Source organism: Notamacropus eugenii, chromosome 7 (assembly GCF_028372415.1).
Source record: "Notamacropus eugenii isolate mMacEug1 chromosome 7, mMacEug1.pri_v2, whole genome shotgun sequence".
In the NCBI taxonomy this organism is placed as follows: domain Eukaryota; kingdom Metazoa; phylum Chordata; class Mammalia; order Diprotodontia; family Macropodidae; genus Notamacropus; species Notamacropus eugenii.
Window position 1 is genome coordinate 9904725 of NC_092878.1, and position 16184 is coordinate 9920908.

Here is a 16184-nt window from a genome sequence, read left to right on the forward strand (position 1 = left end):
CAGAGGCCAAGAAAGGTAAGTAGATTTGCCAAAGATCACACAACTAGGACTCGTCAGTGCCAAGATTCAAACCAAGGTCTTCTGGTTCCAAGTCCAGTACTCTTTCTACTAAAGCATGTTTGTTTTTCCCCTCAATTTAAAGAATCTACACATTTTTGAAGGAATATTATTTGATATTTGGAAACATGGCAAAGGGGATATCGTTCTTTCTAAAATATCTGTTATTGTTCTCACTATGCTTAAGTCCGAAAGGAGCCGCTATCCCAAGAAACTTAGATTATGATGTCACACTAATCCCAATTCTCCTCACAGCACCTAATCATCTCTGTCTTTTGTTTCTACTATGGGAGCCTCAAATAAATACATTTTTCTACTGCTGTTAGTGAACTTTACTTTCAAGTGCTTCAGTTCCATTTTCTAAAGGCCTAGAATACGGCAAGATTTGGGGGACAGGGGACACACTCACATTATCAGAGAGAGCCAGATGTTTGCAGGCAGCTCCGCATACAGCACATTTTTCTAGGGAGAGAAATAGAGAGTTAAGGTTTTTACATGCTTAAGGTCAGAAAGTTCAGCAGTTGCATGTGAATTTCAAGTAGTAGAAGAATGGGGGGAGGAAAGAGTGGGTTCTTATTAAAGTCTGAAAAGGCAATTCAAGATTTAAAAGGAGCCCTTGAGTCTACTGTCAATCTTTAGATCACAGTTTCCTGACTAATGTGCCCAAGATTAGTCAGAATTTCCCAGACTCCTCTCTTATATATGCTGTTAATGAACCTCCAGTCCACACTTTCGGTTCCCTCTCTTTATTAACAAACTAAGATCATTTTCAAAGGCCCATTTATCTCACTGTCTCTACTAGCACAATCTCACATGTTAGCTTCATCAGTGTGTGCAGGACACTCACAACCGTGACTAGGCATTTTTAAGTAAATTAAGAAATTTATAAGTGTGCCAAAATGAAAGACTAAAAAGCATGGTTATAGAGAAACTTAAGCTTAATGTTCTAGATCTAATAGAACTATACCAATGTCCTTAGCCTTAACCTAAAATTGATTTTTGCTTCTTCTGCATTGTTAGCATCCATCCTTCCTGCCCTTCAGGGCTTATTTCAACTATTCTGAACTTGTTCCTCCTGTTTTGTCAATATTACCAAATCTTACTCTCTATCCTTTTCTCTACTCATTTCCTAATTATACCCCAGCCTGAGACACAGAAACAGAGATGTCTAATCTTCTGGTAAAATAAAATTTTAAAAACAGCAGCTGCCTCATGAATCGACCATTGGCTAAGATCATCGTAGTGTCAAATGAAAACATCATACAACATCATGGAGACAAACAGTTTCAAAATGAGCTGCTGTTACTCTAATGAAACAAGCTTTGTTACATCAGAACATCATCCAAATAGTCTGGAGATTGGAGGGACAAAATTACTCATTAATTCTTACCTTGCCTAAGGGTCCCTCATACGAAGGTATGTTTATTATTATTAAATTGTTTATTATTATATTTGTAAATTTAACCCCATTGATTCTAATTAGGGTTGTTTATTGAGTCCCCCATACTGTCAGTTAGGATGGCTTGAGAAAGATCACTCCAACATTTGGTTGCCTGGAGAAATTCATCAGTATGGTACACCAGTTTCATGATGGCATCCTCGCACAGGTTCTGGATAATGGACAATGCTCTCATGCTTTCCCAGTCAACACCAGAGTGAGGCAGGAATGTGAGTTTGCTCCCATGCTCTTTAGCATGATACTTTCAGCAATGTTGTTGGATGCCTTCCATGAGGACAAAAACAGTATCAAGGTTAGCTACTGCAGTAATGGTAAATTATTTAACTTGAAAAGGCTACAGGCCAAGACTAAAGTGGAGGGAGAGTTGATGTGTGACTTTTTGTTCACAGATGATTTGCATTCAGTGCAGTCTCTGAGGCTGAGCTGTAACAGAGTATGGATCACTTCTCTATTGCTTGTGCTAATTTTGACCTAACAATTAACATCAAGAAAACACAGGTCCTCTACCAGCCAGCACTGTAGCAACCATACAAAGGAAATGGAAAATGGAAAAATTTTTGGATGCTCTGGATAAGTCCACTTACCTTGACAGTATACTTTCCAGGGATACACACATAGATGGTGAGGTTGACAGACACATTGTTAGAGTTAGCTCAGTATGTGGGAGGCTCTGAAGGAAAGTACAGGGAAGAAGAGGTCTGCCTACAGAGCCACTGTGCTGACCTCACTGTTGATTGTCGGTGAAACCTGAACAGTATACCAGTGCCATATGAGGAAATTGAATCACTTTCATCTAAATTGTCTTAGGAAGATTCTGAAGATTACCTGCCAAGATAAGGTACTGGACACTGAGATCCTTTCTTGAAATGAACTGTCAAGCATTTAAACCCTACTAAAGACAGCACAACTCTGATGGGCTGGCCGTATTGTCTGAATGACAAACGTACATTTGCCTAAAAAGCTATTTTAGGGAGTACTCACATGGAGATCAGAAGACAAAATACAAGGACAATCTCAAGGCCTCTGTGAAAAGCTCTGGAATTGATTTGGAGACTCTGGCACAGGACCACCCAACATGGCGCACCCACATCAAAGAACACTGTGATCTGTGAGTAAAGCAGAACTGCTGCAGCTCAAAAGAGACGTGAGATGTGCATGTTTAGTGATGTCTCCATTCAAAATGCTCATAGAGAGGATTTGTGCTCAACCTGGAGCAGAGCCTTCCAAGCTCATCATTGGTCTGATCAGCCATGGTCAGACACACCTCACACTGACCTTCATGTACTGATGTCATCTTGGTTCTCTCTGAGTATGAAGGCCAGACAACAAACAAACCAACCTGGACTTTCATCTTTCTCTCTCTTCTACTTCTTCTCCATCTCTAATTTCCTTACTCACTTCTGTTCCTTAAGACTCTCCTTGTCCGACAGACTTGAATTCGATAATGTGTTCTACGGATTAACTATCTTGACTTTAATGACACCTATTCCACCAAAATCTTTCCTCATAAATGTATTCACAGAATCTCAAAGTAGAAAAGAACTGCAAAAGTAATTTTACCCAACATATAGTTGAACAGAAATCTTTTCTGGTCCACTCTTAACCTTCATCCTTCATTATGTTCCAGACAAATGATCATCTCTCTAGTAATGGGAGACTTGCCACATTTCAAGGCAGTCCATCCTACTTTCGGATAGTTCTGTCAAGAATGTTTCCTTATATCAAGCCAAAATGTGCCTCTCTGCAAGTATCAAACATTTTATCCTAGTTATAACTCTTTGGGCCAAGCAAAACAAATTTAATCCCTCTCACAAGTGACAACCCTTTAAGTGCTTAAAGACAGTTATCATACTAACATGCCCTTCCCCTCCTAAGATCTCTTTTATACAAGTTGACTCTTCCTTCAACTAGTCCTTATACAGCATAATGGACCAGCTATCTCCCATCATGGTCATCCTTTCTAGAAATGATCTAGTTGTTAGCATTCCTCCTAAAATGAGGTGCCCAGAAAAAAAACACAATAGTATAAATGTGGTCTGAGCAAGATAGAGCACAGTGGGACTACCACCTCCCTCATTTTCAACACAATGCCTCTACTAATGCAATCTATTTTTATTTTTTTGCTTAAAATTCATACTGTTTACTCATACTGAACTTGCAGTCCATCCAAACCCTCCTCTTTCACATGAACTGTTATCCAGTGTTTATCACCCCTATTCTATACCTGTGTAGCTAATTTTTAATCCATATAGGGCTTTTTATTTATTCCTATTAAATTTAATTTTACTGATCCAGTCTTTAACATATAAACGATCAAAGGATATAAACAGGCAGTTCCTAAGGAACAAACACAAGTTACCAGTAACCACAAGAAAAATTAAAACAAATTAAGAGAAATTGTACACTAAAACAACTCTGAGAAATCATATATCAGAGATATGTCTTCTGAATAGACAATACCCTAGTTTTCTCTAAAGGGTTTTTCCCGGTAAGTGCCATTAGTGAGATATTTCTGTTACATCTTCATTTGTACAGGACACTTTCTTCCCAGGATACTTGCTGAAAGGGAAGAGGAACAAAAAGAACCCTGGCACCAATCTGACTACAACTCTATGCCCATGAGCTACAGTCCCTATCCCCGAGCCAGGGGAGTGCAGATAGCAATGCCTTTTCCAAACCAACAGGGCAGAGAAGTGGCCACGCTGAGTCAGAATTCTAATTATTCTGAAAAATGAATACAATTAGTGTAACAGGAGGAGCTTAGTTTTGGAGCCCAGAATGGTCACGAGTTCTGAGATCACGTGAGGCACGCACAGAAGATCACTGTATCCCCAAAGCTACTGCCAGCTTCCTAAGTTACTTCTGTGAGTAACTGAGCTAATATCCTTGCCTGCTGCAGTGGGAGACGGAAACGTTTCTGATAAAATAAATTTCAGTCTACCTCTTGGTAAGCACAGATGCATAACAAGGAGTTGAGAAGATCAAGACTCCAGACTGAGGGTACAAGAGATAGTTTTGACGTTAAGTGAAAGATGACCATGTATTATGTCCTCAGTTACTTCATTCCTAACCTAATTTAACTGTGTTGCTTCATTATAATATGTTTGTTCAAATTTTATTACCTGTTTAGTACTCAAGAAGCGCTTATCATTTCTTAAAATAAAGGGTGGAAGAAGTCAAGATTTCCATTTTAAAAGAAAACATGGTCCCTACAGAGCTTCTTAGACCACATGGAAGAGCTCTCCCTGAAGGGATTTAGTACCTGGGATAAACTGTCAGTCACCCTCCTGCTCTCAGATGAGAAACCAATCTATTTGGCTTAGTGCTTGAAAACTCATTCTGGATACTAGGGAAACTGGACCACTAGCCCTTCCCCCTCTTTCTCCAAGACCCAGGACTCCCCTTTTCTCTACTTCACCACTCCCAGAGAGTAAATCTGATGCTGTAAAATTCCTCCAGGTCCCTGTAACAACATAAGGCATCCAAACTTCACTCCAGGGATCCCTCAAACACATAGGGAATCTAAATGGAGGAACACAAAAGCTCTCCAATAGATCCCTGCCACTATGAGGGCAATTCTAATAGAATTTTAAAACTAACTAATGATATGAGAAGCAGGCCCATTTTGAAACTAAAGAAAATAGGATCAGATAAGCCCCAATTAATCATTTGGGGTTAATTACTTATAGGTCTCAGCGTAGTAGGTAAACCTATCCTTAGGGCCCTGCAGTCCATATGGATCTCACAATATAGGAGGCAGTCTAAGTCTGCTTAAAAGAAAGAGGAAAAATATAAACATTTATCAACTAGGAACCAGCATTTTAGGATGCAAAGTCCATCCTTTTCACATTAGTCACAAGAGCAATACTCATAAAGGAGTCAGTAATAGAACAGGAATCAGTACTTAAACACTTAACTATACAAAAGTCTTCTCAAAAGGAACTGGTTTGACTTAAAGGAAACCCAACAGAAAAAACTGACCATACAATTACACGTAAAGCAAAGACCAAACAAATGCCAATTTTTCTCTAGTGGATATTGAAACGAGGAAATTTGGTAATGAAGGTAACGGATGGAGAATCCCTCTAATAGGTTCCCCCAAAATTCAAGGGAGTCAATATTTATCCCATTTAAGTCCCCTCTAGTAGTATAGATAAATGGCTATCTGATATAAAATGGTTGGCCCACATGTGGCATGAATGGATAAAGATCTAAGCTGGCCCATTCCAGCTCCAAGGGACACTCTGGCTTCTACTTTTGGGAAGAGCAGGAGAGCGGTGAGTGTACCGTTAGCGGGCTGGTGGAAGAGAGACTAGCAGGATCCAGGACTTCTATGTCTGAAAGATCTCTACCATCTCTAAGAAATGCAGTGAAATAGAGCTACTGTCACATCAAATATTTGTTTTCCAGGGCTACAATGTAGCTCTTTAAAGGACTTAGGACAGCCATGTTTCTTGGTCATTTAACAGGTAAGTTTACTTGCAGCCAGCTTAGCTCTCCTACCAAATGCTGTTTGTGTAACAAAACAATCTCAGACACAGAGCAAAAACAAGTATCTCAGCAAACAGTAAACAGAAATCACAGAAGTTAAATAATTTAGGAGAGATGATAGGATACATAAGAATAAAGGAGCTCTTCAACTACAGAATGAAACAAAATCTCAGTTCTACCAAGATGAGCGTATCACCAGGCAAATGGACTTTTAGGAGCTTCTGGGAGTCCAGATACCAGAATCAAGGAATATGTTGGAGGGACCAGCTTTCCCACAGGTTCGTGGCTCCAAAGAGATCTCTTACCCTCTATTTAAATGCGGCTGCTTTGCTTTTTCATCCATCCCTCTTAAACTCTCCTCGGTGTCTCCAAACTTACACAGTATCATGAGTGCAGAGGTTTCTCAGCCAATCAAAAGTTATGTGCCTCTCCATATTCAAAGCCTGCCAGTATCACAAGGCTATCCTTCAGGGAACCAGCCTAAGCTACCTGATAGCAAAGATGCTATATATATTTCTAATATTTATTTATCTCAAGGCCCAGTATGTTGATGATTTGAGAAGTAAAATGGCTAGGTGAATACGACCTTCTCCCCTCACCAGGAGTCTTAGAAAGAAAGACCTCCTACACCTGATGAAGCTGTACAAGCACAGAGTAAAGTAACAAGAGTTGTGGGTATAAGGACCTGAGATTCCCTTTTTCACTTCATTGTATTGCCACTGGGAGACAAAGGACAGGAAGCAGAAAGCCACTGTAACTAGACTGAGGCTTTCTGCTTGCCACGTGAACACAGTTGACCTTGGGACTAGGAATTACTGGGCAGCTCTCTCTCCAGTGCCTTGGACCAGAAGAAGAGGAGTCAAACATATGATCAGGGCTCCCCAAATCCATGGAACTCCAAAGCTCAGTACATCAGAAATGAATGCTAAGCAGCAGGGGCTGGCAACTATAGAAAATCCTATCATCTAGTGAAATAGCAGGGCCAAGAACTCTCTTCCACCAAGCTTCCTGTGATTTCCTTTGATACAGCCTGAGGCCTAAAAGTAAGGCCCCAGCCAAATATCCCTATCCACTTATTCCCTTTCCACAACCTGCAGGTTTCAGAGGAGTTTAGGGAGAAGGTTGAAGACCAAGGGATAAGTGAAAGAGTTAAGTTAAGTGTAGGAGCATTTAATATTTTCTTTTATTTTCCCTATGTCCAATAGCTATGTGGTCACAGTATGCTGAATGCCTTCATCCTACAAATGTGGGAGGTCACTGAACTCAAAGAAGGGACTGATCCCAGATGCAGAGTGGAGGTTCTAGAGTCTTTCCTACTTTGAATATTTCTGAATAATATTCCACGTTGTTGTTGTGTTCGTCCTTCTTTGCCGAAGAAGACCGTACCATCAGAGAAATAATGACATGATGTGCACTTGACTTTGTTTTGAGTAAGGGAAGGCTGTGCAGGTTACCAGCCTCACATCTCCTCCAGAGCCATCTGAATCCAGTGACCAGATATTCATCAGGATGACTGGAGATACCCAGATAATGCTGCTTTTTGAAATCATGTGGTTAGATGGAAGTTGGGGGAGAGGAGAAGAGTTGAGGTACTTGCAGGTTGAATATATTCTGTTGCTTTACACCACATGTACCAAAGAGGTGCTTAGGTGACTCAAGGAGAGTGATCTCTAGTGGACAACTCAGAAATTCAGCTCCTCTGCTGAATAATTAATAGAATGACATACTACCTTCCTGTAGCTTTAAAGAAGACAGCCCATGAGGACATCTGGATTGCTTACACTGCAGTGCCACCCCTTCTGTGCCCCAAGAATCACAAATGGTTCACAAGCATCATACTTTTGAGAGTAACTGCATTCTTCAAAAAGTGGAAGAACCAAAAAGACAATTCTATTCTGAATCTTATTCTCATCAGCAGAGGACTGATTGTTGAGATCTAAATGACAAGAACAATTGAGAAGAGACCATTCCATGTTACAAAGTGCAGTATAAGATGGAAGCAAAGCTGGAAACTGTCAGACGTGCAAACTAGAATTTTTCTAAAGAGATTTCAAAGAGCTCACAGGAAGGACAGGTAAGATCCCATGACCCATGGAACGGAACTATCTCATGAAAGTTCGACAGTGAAAGTCAGCCCAAGGGGCTCAAGAACAAAGTTCCAAAAACACAAAGAAAAACAATTCCAATGAGAAGGAAAACTCAAAACTTATCAGAAACAGATATAAATACGCAGGAAACTTACCAACAAATGGATTTTTTAAAAATTACGTGAAGAAGACAAAAGTAAGGGAAGATACTGGCATGGCCAAGTTCTCTAAGAACAGTGTTCAGGGTGAGGCTGACAAAGAAAATGGGCAAAAGGGGTCTCTTTAAAATTGCTATATTGTGGAATAAAGGAAATAGAGGAATAAAGGAAAGTCAGCGGAGAAACAGGACTGCAGCCCAGGGAGGACATTTACCGAAAATGGAGAATGGAGAAAAGGCCAAGTTGGCCAGTTCTTTCACTTCCATTTCTTCTGCCAGAGAGAATATGAAATGGAAAGAACAGACTAGATATGGCCAATAAAGAGATGAAGAGACAGTAAAAGAGCACCTCACTGAGCTCAATGAGCCCAAATCAACTACAGCCTCAGGTACTGAATGACCTGTGATTAGGTAGATATGATTACTGGACCACTGTCAGCTGATTAATTAGGGGAATGCTACAGACTAGGGTAGGGAACCTGCAGCCTCAAAGTCACATGTGGCTCTCTAGGTCCTCAAGTGCAGCCCTTTGACTGAATCCAAAGGATTTGTTCTGTGAAGTTTGGGTTCAGGCCGCAGGTTCCCCACCCCTGCTATAGACAAACAAATAAAATCTTTGGACCTTGGGTCTTTGATCTCATTGATAGGGATATCCTTTCCAGCAGTAAAAATTGGAACCCATGTCCTTGTCCATGGCAACTAAGTGGCGCAGTGGATATACTATCAGGCCTAGAGTCAGTAAGACCTGAGTTCAAATGTGACCTCAGACATTTACTAGCTGTGTGACCCTGGGCAAGTCACTTAACCCTGTTTGCCTTGTTGGTAAAAAAAAAAAAAATGATCTGGAGAAGGAAATGGTAAATCACTATAGTATCTTTGCCAAGAAAATCCCAAATGGGGTCACAAATGGTCAGACATGATTGAAATGACTGAACAACAACATGTCTGTCCATTCTACGTGACATAAGTTCATCGCAGGTGTTCATCCAATATGCAAGGGACCCCCCTCATTTTCTCTTGACATCACCAGGATATCAGTGGAACATATGGACTGCCCAGTAATTACCCTTCACTCTCACAATTTGACCAACACATCATTTTGGATAAAATACTTCTCAGGAATACCCTTTACTCCAGTTTTTGTTTCAGTTGTTATATATTCTGAACTGCTGAAGTCTGCTCAAGATACCTTGATGTTGCCCTCTGAGTAACACTCAGCATTATCGGGTGAAGAAGAAACACGTACTTATCAAAACTGTTCACTTTTGATATGCTCACGAAAGGTGTTCACCAGGGTCATGAAGAAGGTCCTGCTTAGGGTCCAAGTTGAAGAGAGATTCCCTGTTGGATGACGAGGCCTTCTAGATATTACTGTTTGAGGATAACATCATCCTGGTTGCATCAAGCTGCAGAACACTGTAGAGCCTACTAGATGAGAACCCTAAATACTCAAAGAAATTTGGTCAGAAAATTATGAAGTTCCTTTAATGGTCCCCAACCTTCCTCACTGACTAAAGCTGATATTTTTAATACTAATATTCGATTAGTATTCTTGCATGGCTGCAAATCATGGAAGGCTATAATCTTCAAAGAATTCAAAAATGAGTTGTAGATACAGACTATATTTTAAGAAAGCATTTGAAAAAGTCTCATGCTATTTTTATGTGAAATATGTAGAGATGGGGGAGGGAATATAGTTTCAGGCTTGCCCAGAGTCACAAGCTACTAAGTGTCTGAAGGCAGATTTGAACTTAAATCTTCCTGACTACAGGTCTAGTATTCTATCCACTGAACCACCAGTCACCTCTAGTTACACAATAGTACAAATTAGATGGAATTGGTACTGACTGGAAGGACATTTTCAATATAGAACTTCAAGGATCTGTACTTTGTCTGGCACTGTTTAACATTTTTAAACATTTAAACATTAGGAAAACCATCAACATAATTAATCATATTAAAAACCAAAATATCTCAGACCACATGATCTCATAACAGATGCTGACAAAGTCTTTGACCAAGTATAGCATTCTTTTATGCTAAAAACTCTACAAAGTATAGGCATAGAGGGACCTTAAAAAAAGATAATATTAAAAGTATCTCTCTAAAACAAAAAACAACCATCATATGAAACAGATACATTAGAACCTTTCCCAATAAATTCAGGACTGAAGCATTCTCCCCACTATTATTTAATACTATCTTGGAAACATCAATAATCCAGGAGAAAGAAATTAAAGGCATAAAGATAGGTAAAGAGGAAATAAAACTATCTCTACTTGCCAGTAATATGATGGTATACTTGGAAAATCCTAGGGAAGGAGCAAAGATACTGACACAATTAATTAATTTCAGTAAAGTCACAAAATAAACTCTCAAAAAATCAACAGCATTTCTATATAACAATTATAAAACCCAAGATGTAATAATAGAAAGAGAAATCTCCCTTCAAATACCTATAAATGCATAACATACCTAGGGACTGACCCATATAGACTCAATTACAAAATGCTCCTTATGGAAATAAAGAACAACTTAAATAACTGGAGGAATATTTAGTGCTCCTGGCTGAATCATGCCAAAGTAATAAAAATGACCACACTAGCAAAGGTAATTTACCCATTAAATACCTGACCAATCAAATTGCCAAAATATACTTTGTAGAACTGAACAAGAAAAAACAATAACAAAATTAATTTGGAAAAACAAAAGATCTAGAATATGAAGTGAATCAAACTGGAAAGTCGTCAGAAATTAGGTTCTGCCATATTGCACAGGGCGTTCTAAATGTGGCCTAAATGTTAAATATCATAATACAAATATTAGAAGAAAATCAGATCACATATCTCCCAGCTATGAGTAGGGGATATATTTTTAACCAGAGACAATTACAAAAGATAAAACATATTATTTTGATTACATGAAACTGAAACGTTTCTGCACAGACAAAATTACCACACCTAGGATAAGAAAAGTTGTCAAATGGGAAAAACTCTTTGTCTCGAATTTCTCTGGTAAGAGTTAGGTATCCAGGATATAAAAATAATCAGTAAAAACATGTAAGATTAAAAACTATTCCCAAACTGAGAAATGACTGTTGGAGGATAAAACAAAAAGCTCTCAAAAGAACTGTGAAGTATCCACAACCACATGGAAGAATACGTCAAGTCATTAGTAATAAAAGAGATATAAATCAAAACAGCTCCGAGACTTCGCCTGGCGCCCTGAAACTGGCCCAAAACGGCAGCAGCCGGTGTTCGGGGGCGGAGCGCTCGGCACGCTGACACCTTGCTGGCGGAGCTAGCTTTTCCAATGTATCCATAGTTTGTACCAATTTCTTTTCCTCTTTAAAAATACTACTTCTTTTATGGGATAGGGAGAAGGGAGGGAGAGAGAGCGAGACATAGCAAGGGTGGAGGAGAAGTTATTTGGGATAGCTATTGTGATGCAACAAACAGGAGATATCAACAAAAAAACTTCTTTAAGAAAACAAGTAAAGTGCACAGGCCCCCAAGCAGATGCTTAAGAGTAAGTTGTGTCCCCAAACTGTGGCATGCAGGGTGGCCTGAAGGCAAATCACTCTCTTCCTTAAAAGCAAAGCAGATGGACAACTAGGGGCTGGCAAACCTGGTCCACTGCCTGTTCTTCAATGGCCCCGCATGCTAAGGATGGAAAGCTTTCAGTCATATAAAAACAGGCAGCAAGCCACAGTTTGCTAACCTCTGAAATCAAATACAAACCCCTCTGTTTTGCATTTAAAGCTCTTCAAAACTTGGTCCCTTCTTACTTTTTCTGTCTTCTTAGTCTGCTAGATGGCACAATGGCTAGAGCGTGAGACTTGGAATTAGGAAGATCTCAATTCAAATCCCAGCTCAGACACTTACTAGCTGTATAATCCTAAGCAAGTTACTTAACCTCTCTGTGCCTCAGTTTCCTCATCTGTAAAATGGGTATAAAATAGCACCTACAGAGTTGCTGTGAGAATCAGATGGGCTAACATATGTAAAGCGATGAGTGAACCTTAAAGTACTCTATAAATGCTAGCTCCTTCCATTTTTAACACATTACTTTTCTCTACTACAATCCAGCCATACTGGACTACTTCTTGTTCCAAGCATAGTATCTCCTGTCTCCTTGCTTGTGCAAGCAATATACTGCCCTCTCATCTCTACTTCTTGGCATTTCTGGTATCCTTCAAGACCCAGCTCAAGTGCTGAAAGTTTAAGACTTGTGCGAGTGCACGTGTGCACACACGCGCACACACACACACGCGCACACGCACACGCACACACGCACACACGCACACACACACGCGCACACGCACACACACACACACACGCACACACACGCGCACACGCACACGCACACGCGCACGCGCACGCGCACACGCACACACACACACACGCGCACCATGCAGTTGCTAGTGCTCTCCATTCCTAAACTACTTTGTGTTAATTTTGTATACAATTTGTGTATGCCTATTTCACATATCTACATGTAAGATATCTATTTTATATATGTGATATACACACATATTGCTGCCATCACTGGAATGTAAGCTTCATGAGATATGTTTTACTTTTATCTTCGTAACCACATTTCTTAACATGATGTTGGCCACAGAGTAGGTGATTAATAAATGCTTACTGCCTGACTGATTTAGACCATGGATTCTTGATTTTTTTTTTGCCCAAAGCTTAGCCCAAACACATAGTGGGCACTTAATGAATGTTAATTGATTGACTGATTACAAACTCCTTTGGCAACCTGGTAAAGCCAATGAACCACTTCTCAGAATGTTTTAAAATACATAAAATAAAATACATAAGATCACAAAGGAAGCCAGTTATGTTTTTAAAAAGTTCTCAAAATATTAAAAAAAACAAGTTGAAAGGTGCCAGATTAAAAACTCCTGATTTCAAAGTTCCCTTTTTCCCCTCATTTGAGTTATTAATTTTGTGTCACTGAAAATCTGTTCTTGAAAATTTGGGGTCCATCTGTAGAATTTTAGTCCATGAGATTCTACTTATCCTTTCTCTAAACTCTTCTAAACCTACAACATATACCACATCAAGCTCACATTTCCTATTTCTCTATCACCATCTATTCCAGAAGATCCTCTCCAAACATAACCAGTTCTTGTTGATGGGTCAAAATGAGGTCCAGAATAGCTCTTTTCTTTTGGGCTTCCTCAACCTTCCGAATGTCTTATAATCAGTAGCTTGTCTACCATGTTGAGTTTTCTGTTTAAGGGACTACCATGAGTGCCAACCTAAATGATTAAGATCTACAGTCTCACAGATGGACTTTTCTTAAATACACCTGAGACTAATTGTTCTCTGTTCCTAAGTGACCGTATTACTGCCTGAATCAAAAGCATGTCACTTACTCACCTTTGGTCACACACTTTTTGCAGAAAATATGGCCACAGCTGGTTACAAAGAAATGAGCACCATCTTTTCGGAAGCATTGATTGCAGTGAAACCAGTCCATCCTGGAATATAAGTTCAGAAAATACATCAAAAGTTAAAAGCCTACTTGTACAGAATCACAGATAAAATGTCAATTTCAGAAACCACAAGGTCCCTTACCCTAAATAATTTACAGTTTAATAGAGAGATAAAACACCAGCACAGGTAAGTCATTATACACAATATCACCTAAGCATGTTAGAAAATCATCAAAGAAATCCCTGTATGATGTGTGAGGGAGAAACTCTTTACACAGAAGAGGAGCAGAACCTTCCTGGAAGAGGAGGCCTCAAAGCTGTGTAACAATCAGCAGGCAAACACCAAGAGGGCTTCCAGAGACAGGAAACAGCCTTAGCTCAGCCTGGTCAGGGGAAAGAAGGGTGTACATTTTGGATGGGATGTAGACTGCATAGTGTAAAATAAAGGTGAGGCTGCAAAGGCAGAGAATCTGAGTTTTGCACAGTCTGTAGATGTCTGTGAAAGCGTGAGAACATCCGAAGTGCTCGGGCCTGATCTGTGCAGACAGGGCCATCCTGAGGGAGGGCGGATTCGTGTGGCAACAAGTTTTACTCAAGTTTCCAGCACTTTGGAGATCCAGGCCGTCACTGAAGATGAGCAGCTAACTATCTGTTCGCAGCTGGTTACTGGCAGTAAAGAACTAACCGGTCCATGTCCCCTAGAGCTCGAAGCACTCACCTATTACATATCTGCATGTACATCTTTAAACTACATACATTACACATATTATATATTCGTACAGGCATCTTTTAACCGTACGCATATATTATATATAATTAGCATATACACTTTAAAAATATACGCATATATTTGTACATACATCTTTTAAATATACATATATTATATATTCGTATAGGCATCTTTTAACTGTACGCATATATTATATCTAATTAGCATATACACTTTAAAAATATATGTGTATATTTGTACATACATCTTTTAAATATACATATATTATATATTCGTATAGGCATCTTTTAACCGTACGCATATATTATATATAATTAGCATATACACTTTAAAAATATACGCATATATTTGTACATACATCTTTTAAATATACATATATTATATATTCATATAGGCATCTTTTAACCGTACGCATATATTATATATAATTAGCATATGCACTTTAAAAATATACGCATATATTTGTACATACATCTTTTAAATATACATGTATTATATATGTATATATTTTTAAAATATACATATATATTCATATATGCATCTTCTAACCATACGCATATATTATATCTAATTAGCATATACACTTTAAAAATATACGCATATATATTCGCACACACATCTTTTAGCTATACATCACGTGTCTGCATGTACATATTCATAGGCATTTTACGCAGCTCTGTATTAAGGGTCCGGAGCTGCAGGGTCTGAGGACCCGAACGCGGCCCGGTTCAGCGGCCCGGTTCAGCCGGGCCTGGCCTAGGCCCGCGCGGCCTGCGCCGTCACCTGCACCAGGGCGCGGCCCCTCCCCGGCCTGTGCTGATCAGGACAGGTAACCAAACAGAACGGGGGGCCTTCCCCTCCCCCAGCCCCGCCCCCACAACGGCCCGGGTGGCCCTTCGAAGCCTCCGACCACAGACAGAACCCCAGCCCAATTTTTTTAGGAGGGGGTGTGGTTTCTCATGCAAACAGACCTCCTAGATGGGAGGGGTCGGTCCCGAGGCGGAAGCCGCCGCCTTAAGTTCCCGGAAGTACAAAACCGGGGTGGGGGGCGCGCTTTGAGGCTCCAGGGGGCCCGGATGCAATGCTTTCAGAGGATAAAAAGTGGGTGGGGCGGCGTTCGTGGTCATCCACCCTAGGGGCCTTGGGACGCCGCCCCCCACCTGAGGGATCTGGCTGGTGAGGCCACGGCGGCCGCCCTTGTCCCGAGGCCGGAAAAGGCGGGAAAAGCCAGGCCGTCCGAGCCAGGGCTGCGAGAGTCCGTCGGGCCTTCGAAGTAGACAAAGGGCAGAGAGAAGGAAGCGGAAGTGAAAAGGGAAGGCGCGGTGCGCATGTGCACAGAGCGGAGGCAGGGAGGCCCCGCCCCGGCCCCGCCCTCTCGTCCTCCCCTCCAATGAAGCGCTGGGCCGTCTCCCTCCCTCTCCCCTGCTCTTCCAACCTCCCTCCCGGCTGGCGATGACGTCAGCCAGGGCTTCGAAGGTGCTGAACCTCGTGAGCTCATGGTTCGGTTCCCGAATGTGCTGGAATCGCCTCGAATGTGCCCGATTGTTAAATTTTTCAGTGTGAGATTCACCAGGGATGCAAATCAGCTTGATTTATTGCTTTGTCCACTGCCTTGATTTAAGAGAGTGATGGAAGAAATGGTCCATTTTAAAGTGAGGGCTGCGGTTTTGGGGAGCCGGTTGTTAAACATTTACCAGCAGACCTCTTATAGGGGTGACCAATGGAGTGTTATAACAGGAAGGGGGCTCTGGGAG

At 40.7% G+C, this 16184-nt stretch overlaps 1 protein-coding gene across 7 annotated transcripts in view; it reads right to left on the reverse strand.

Annotated features, from left to right (window-relative positions):
• The window catches only part of RNF212B (ring finger protein 212B), a 53788-nt gene extending 38047 nt beyond the window's left edge, over nucleotides 1-15741 (reverse strand). For 6 of the 7 annotated variants that reach the window (XM_072625303.1, XM_072625306.1, XM_072625301.1 and 3 more), the window contains exons 1-3: nucleotides 15402-15741; nucleotides 13645-13745; nucleotides 467-519 (exon numbers count right to left, since the gene is read on the reverse strand). In XM_072625303.1, coding sequence (XP_072481404.1) covers nucleotides 467-519; nucleotides 13645-13744 — 153 coding nt within the window. In that variant the 5' untranslated portion in view covers nucleotide 13745; nucleotides 15402-15741. The remainder of the gene's footprint in view (nucleotides 1-466; nucleotides 520-13644; nucleotides 13746-15401) is intronic. The other variant, XM_072625307.1, reaches the window with a different exon arrangement.
• Between the last annotated feature and the right edge of the window lie 443 nt (nucleotides 15742-16184).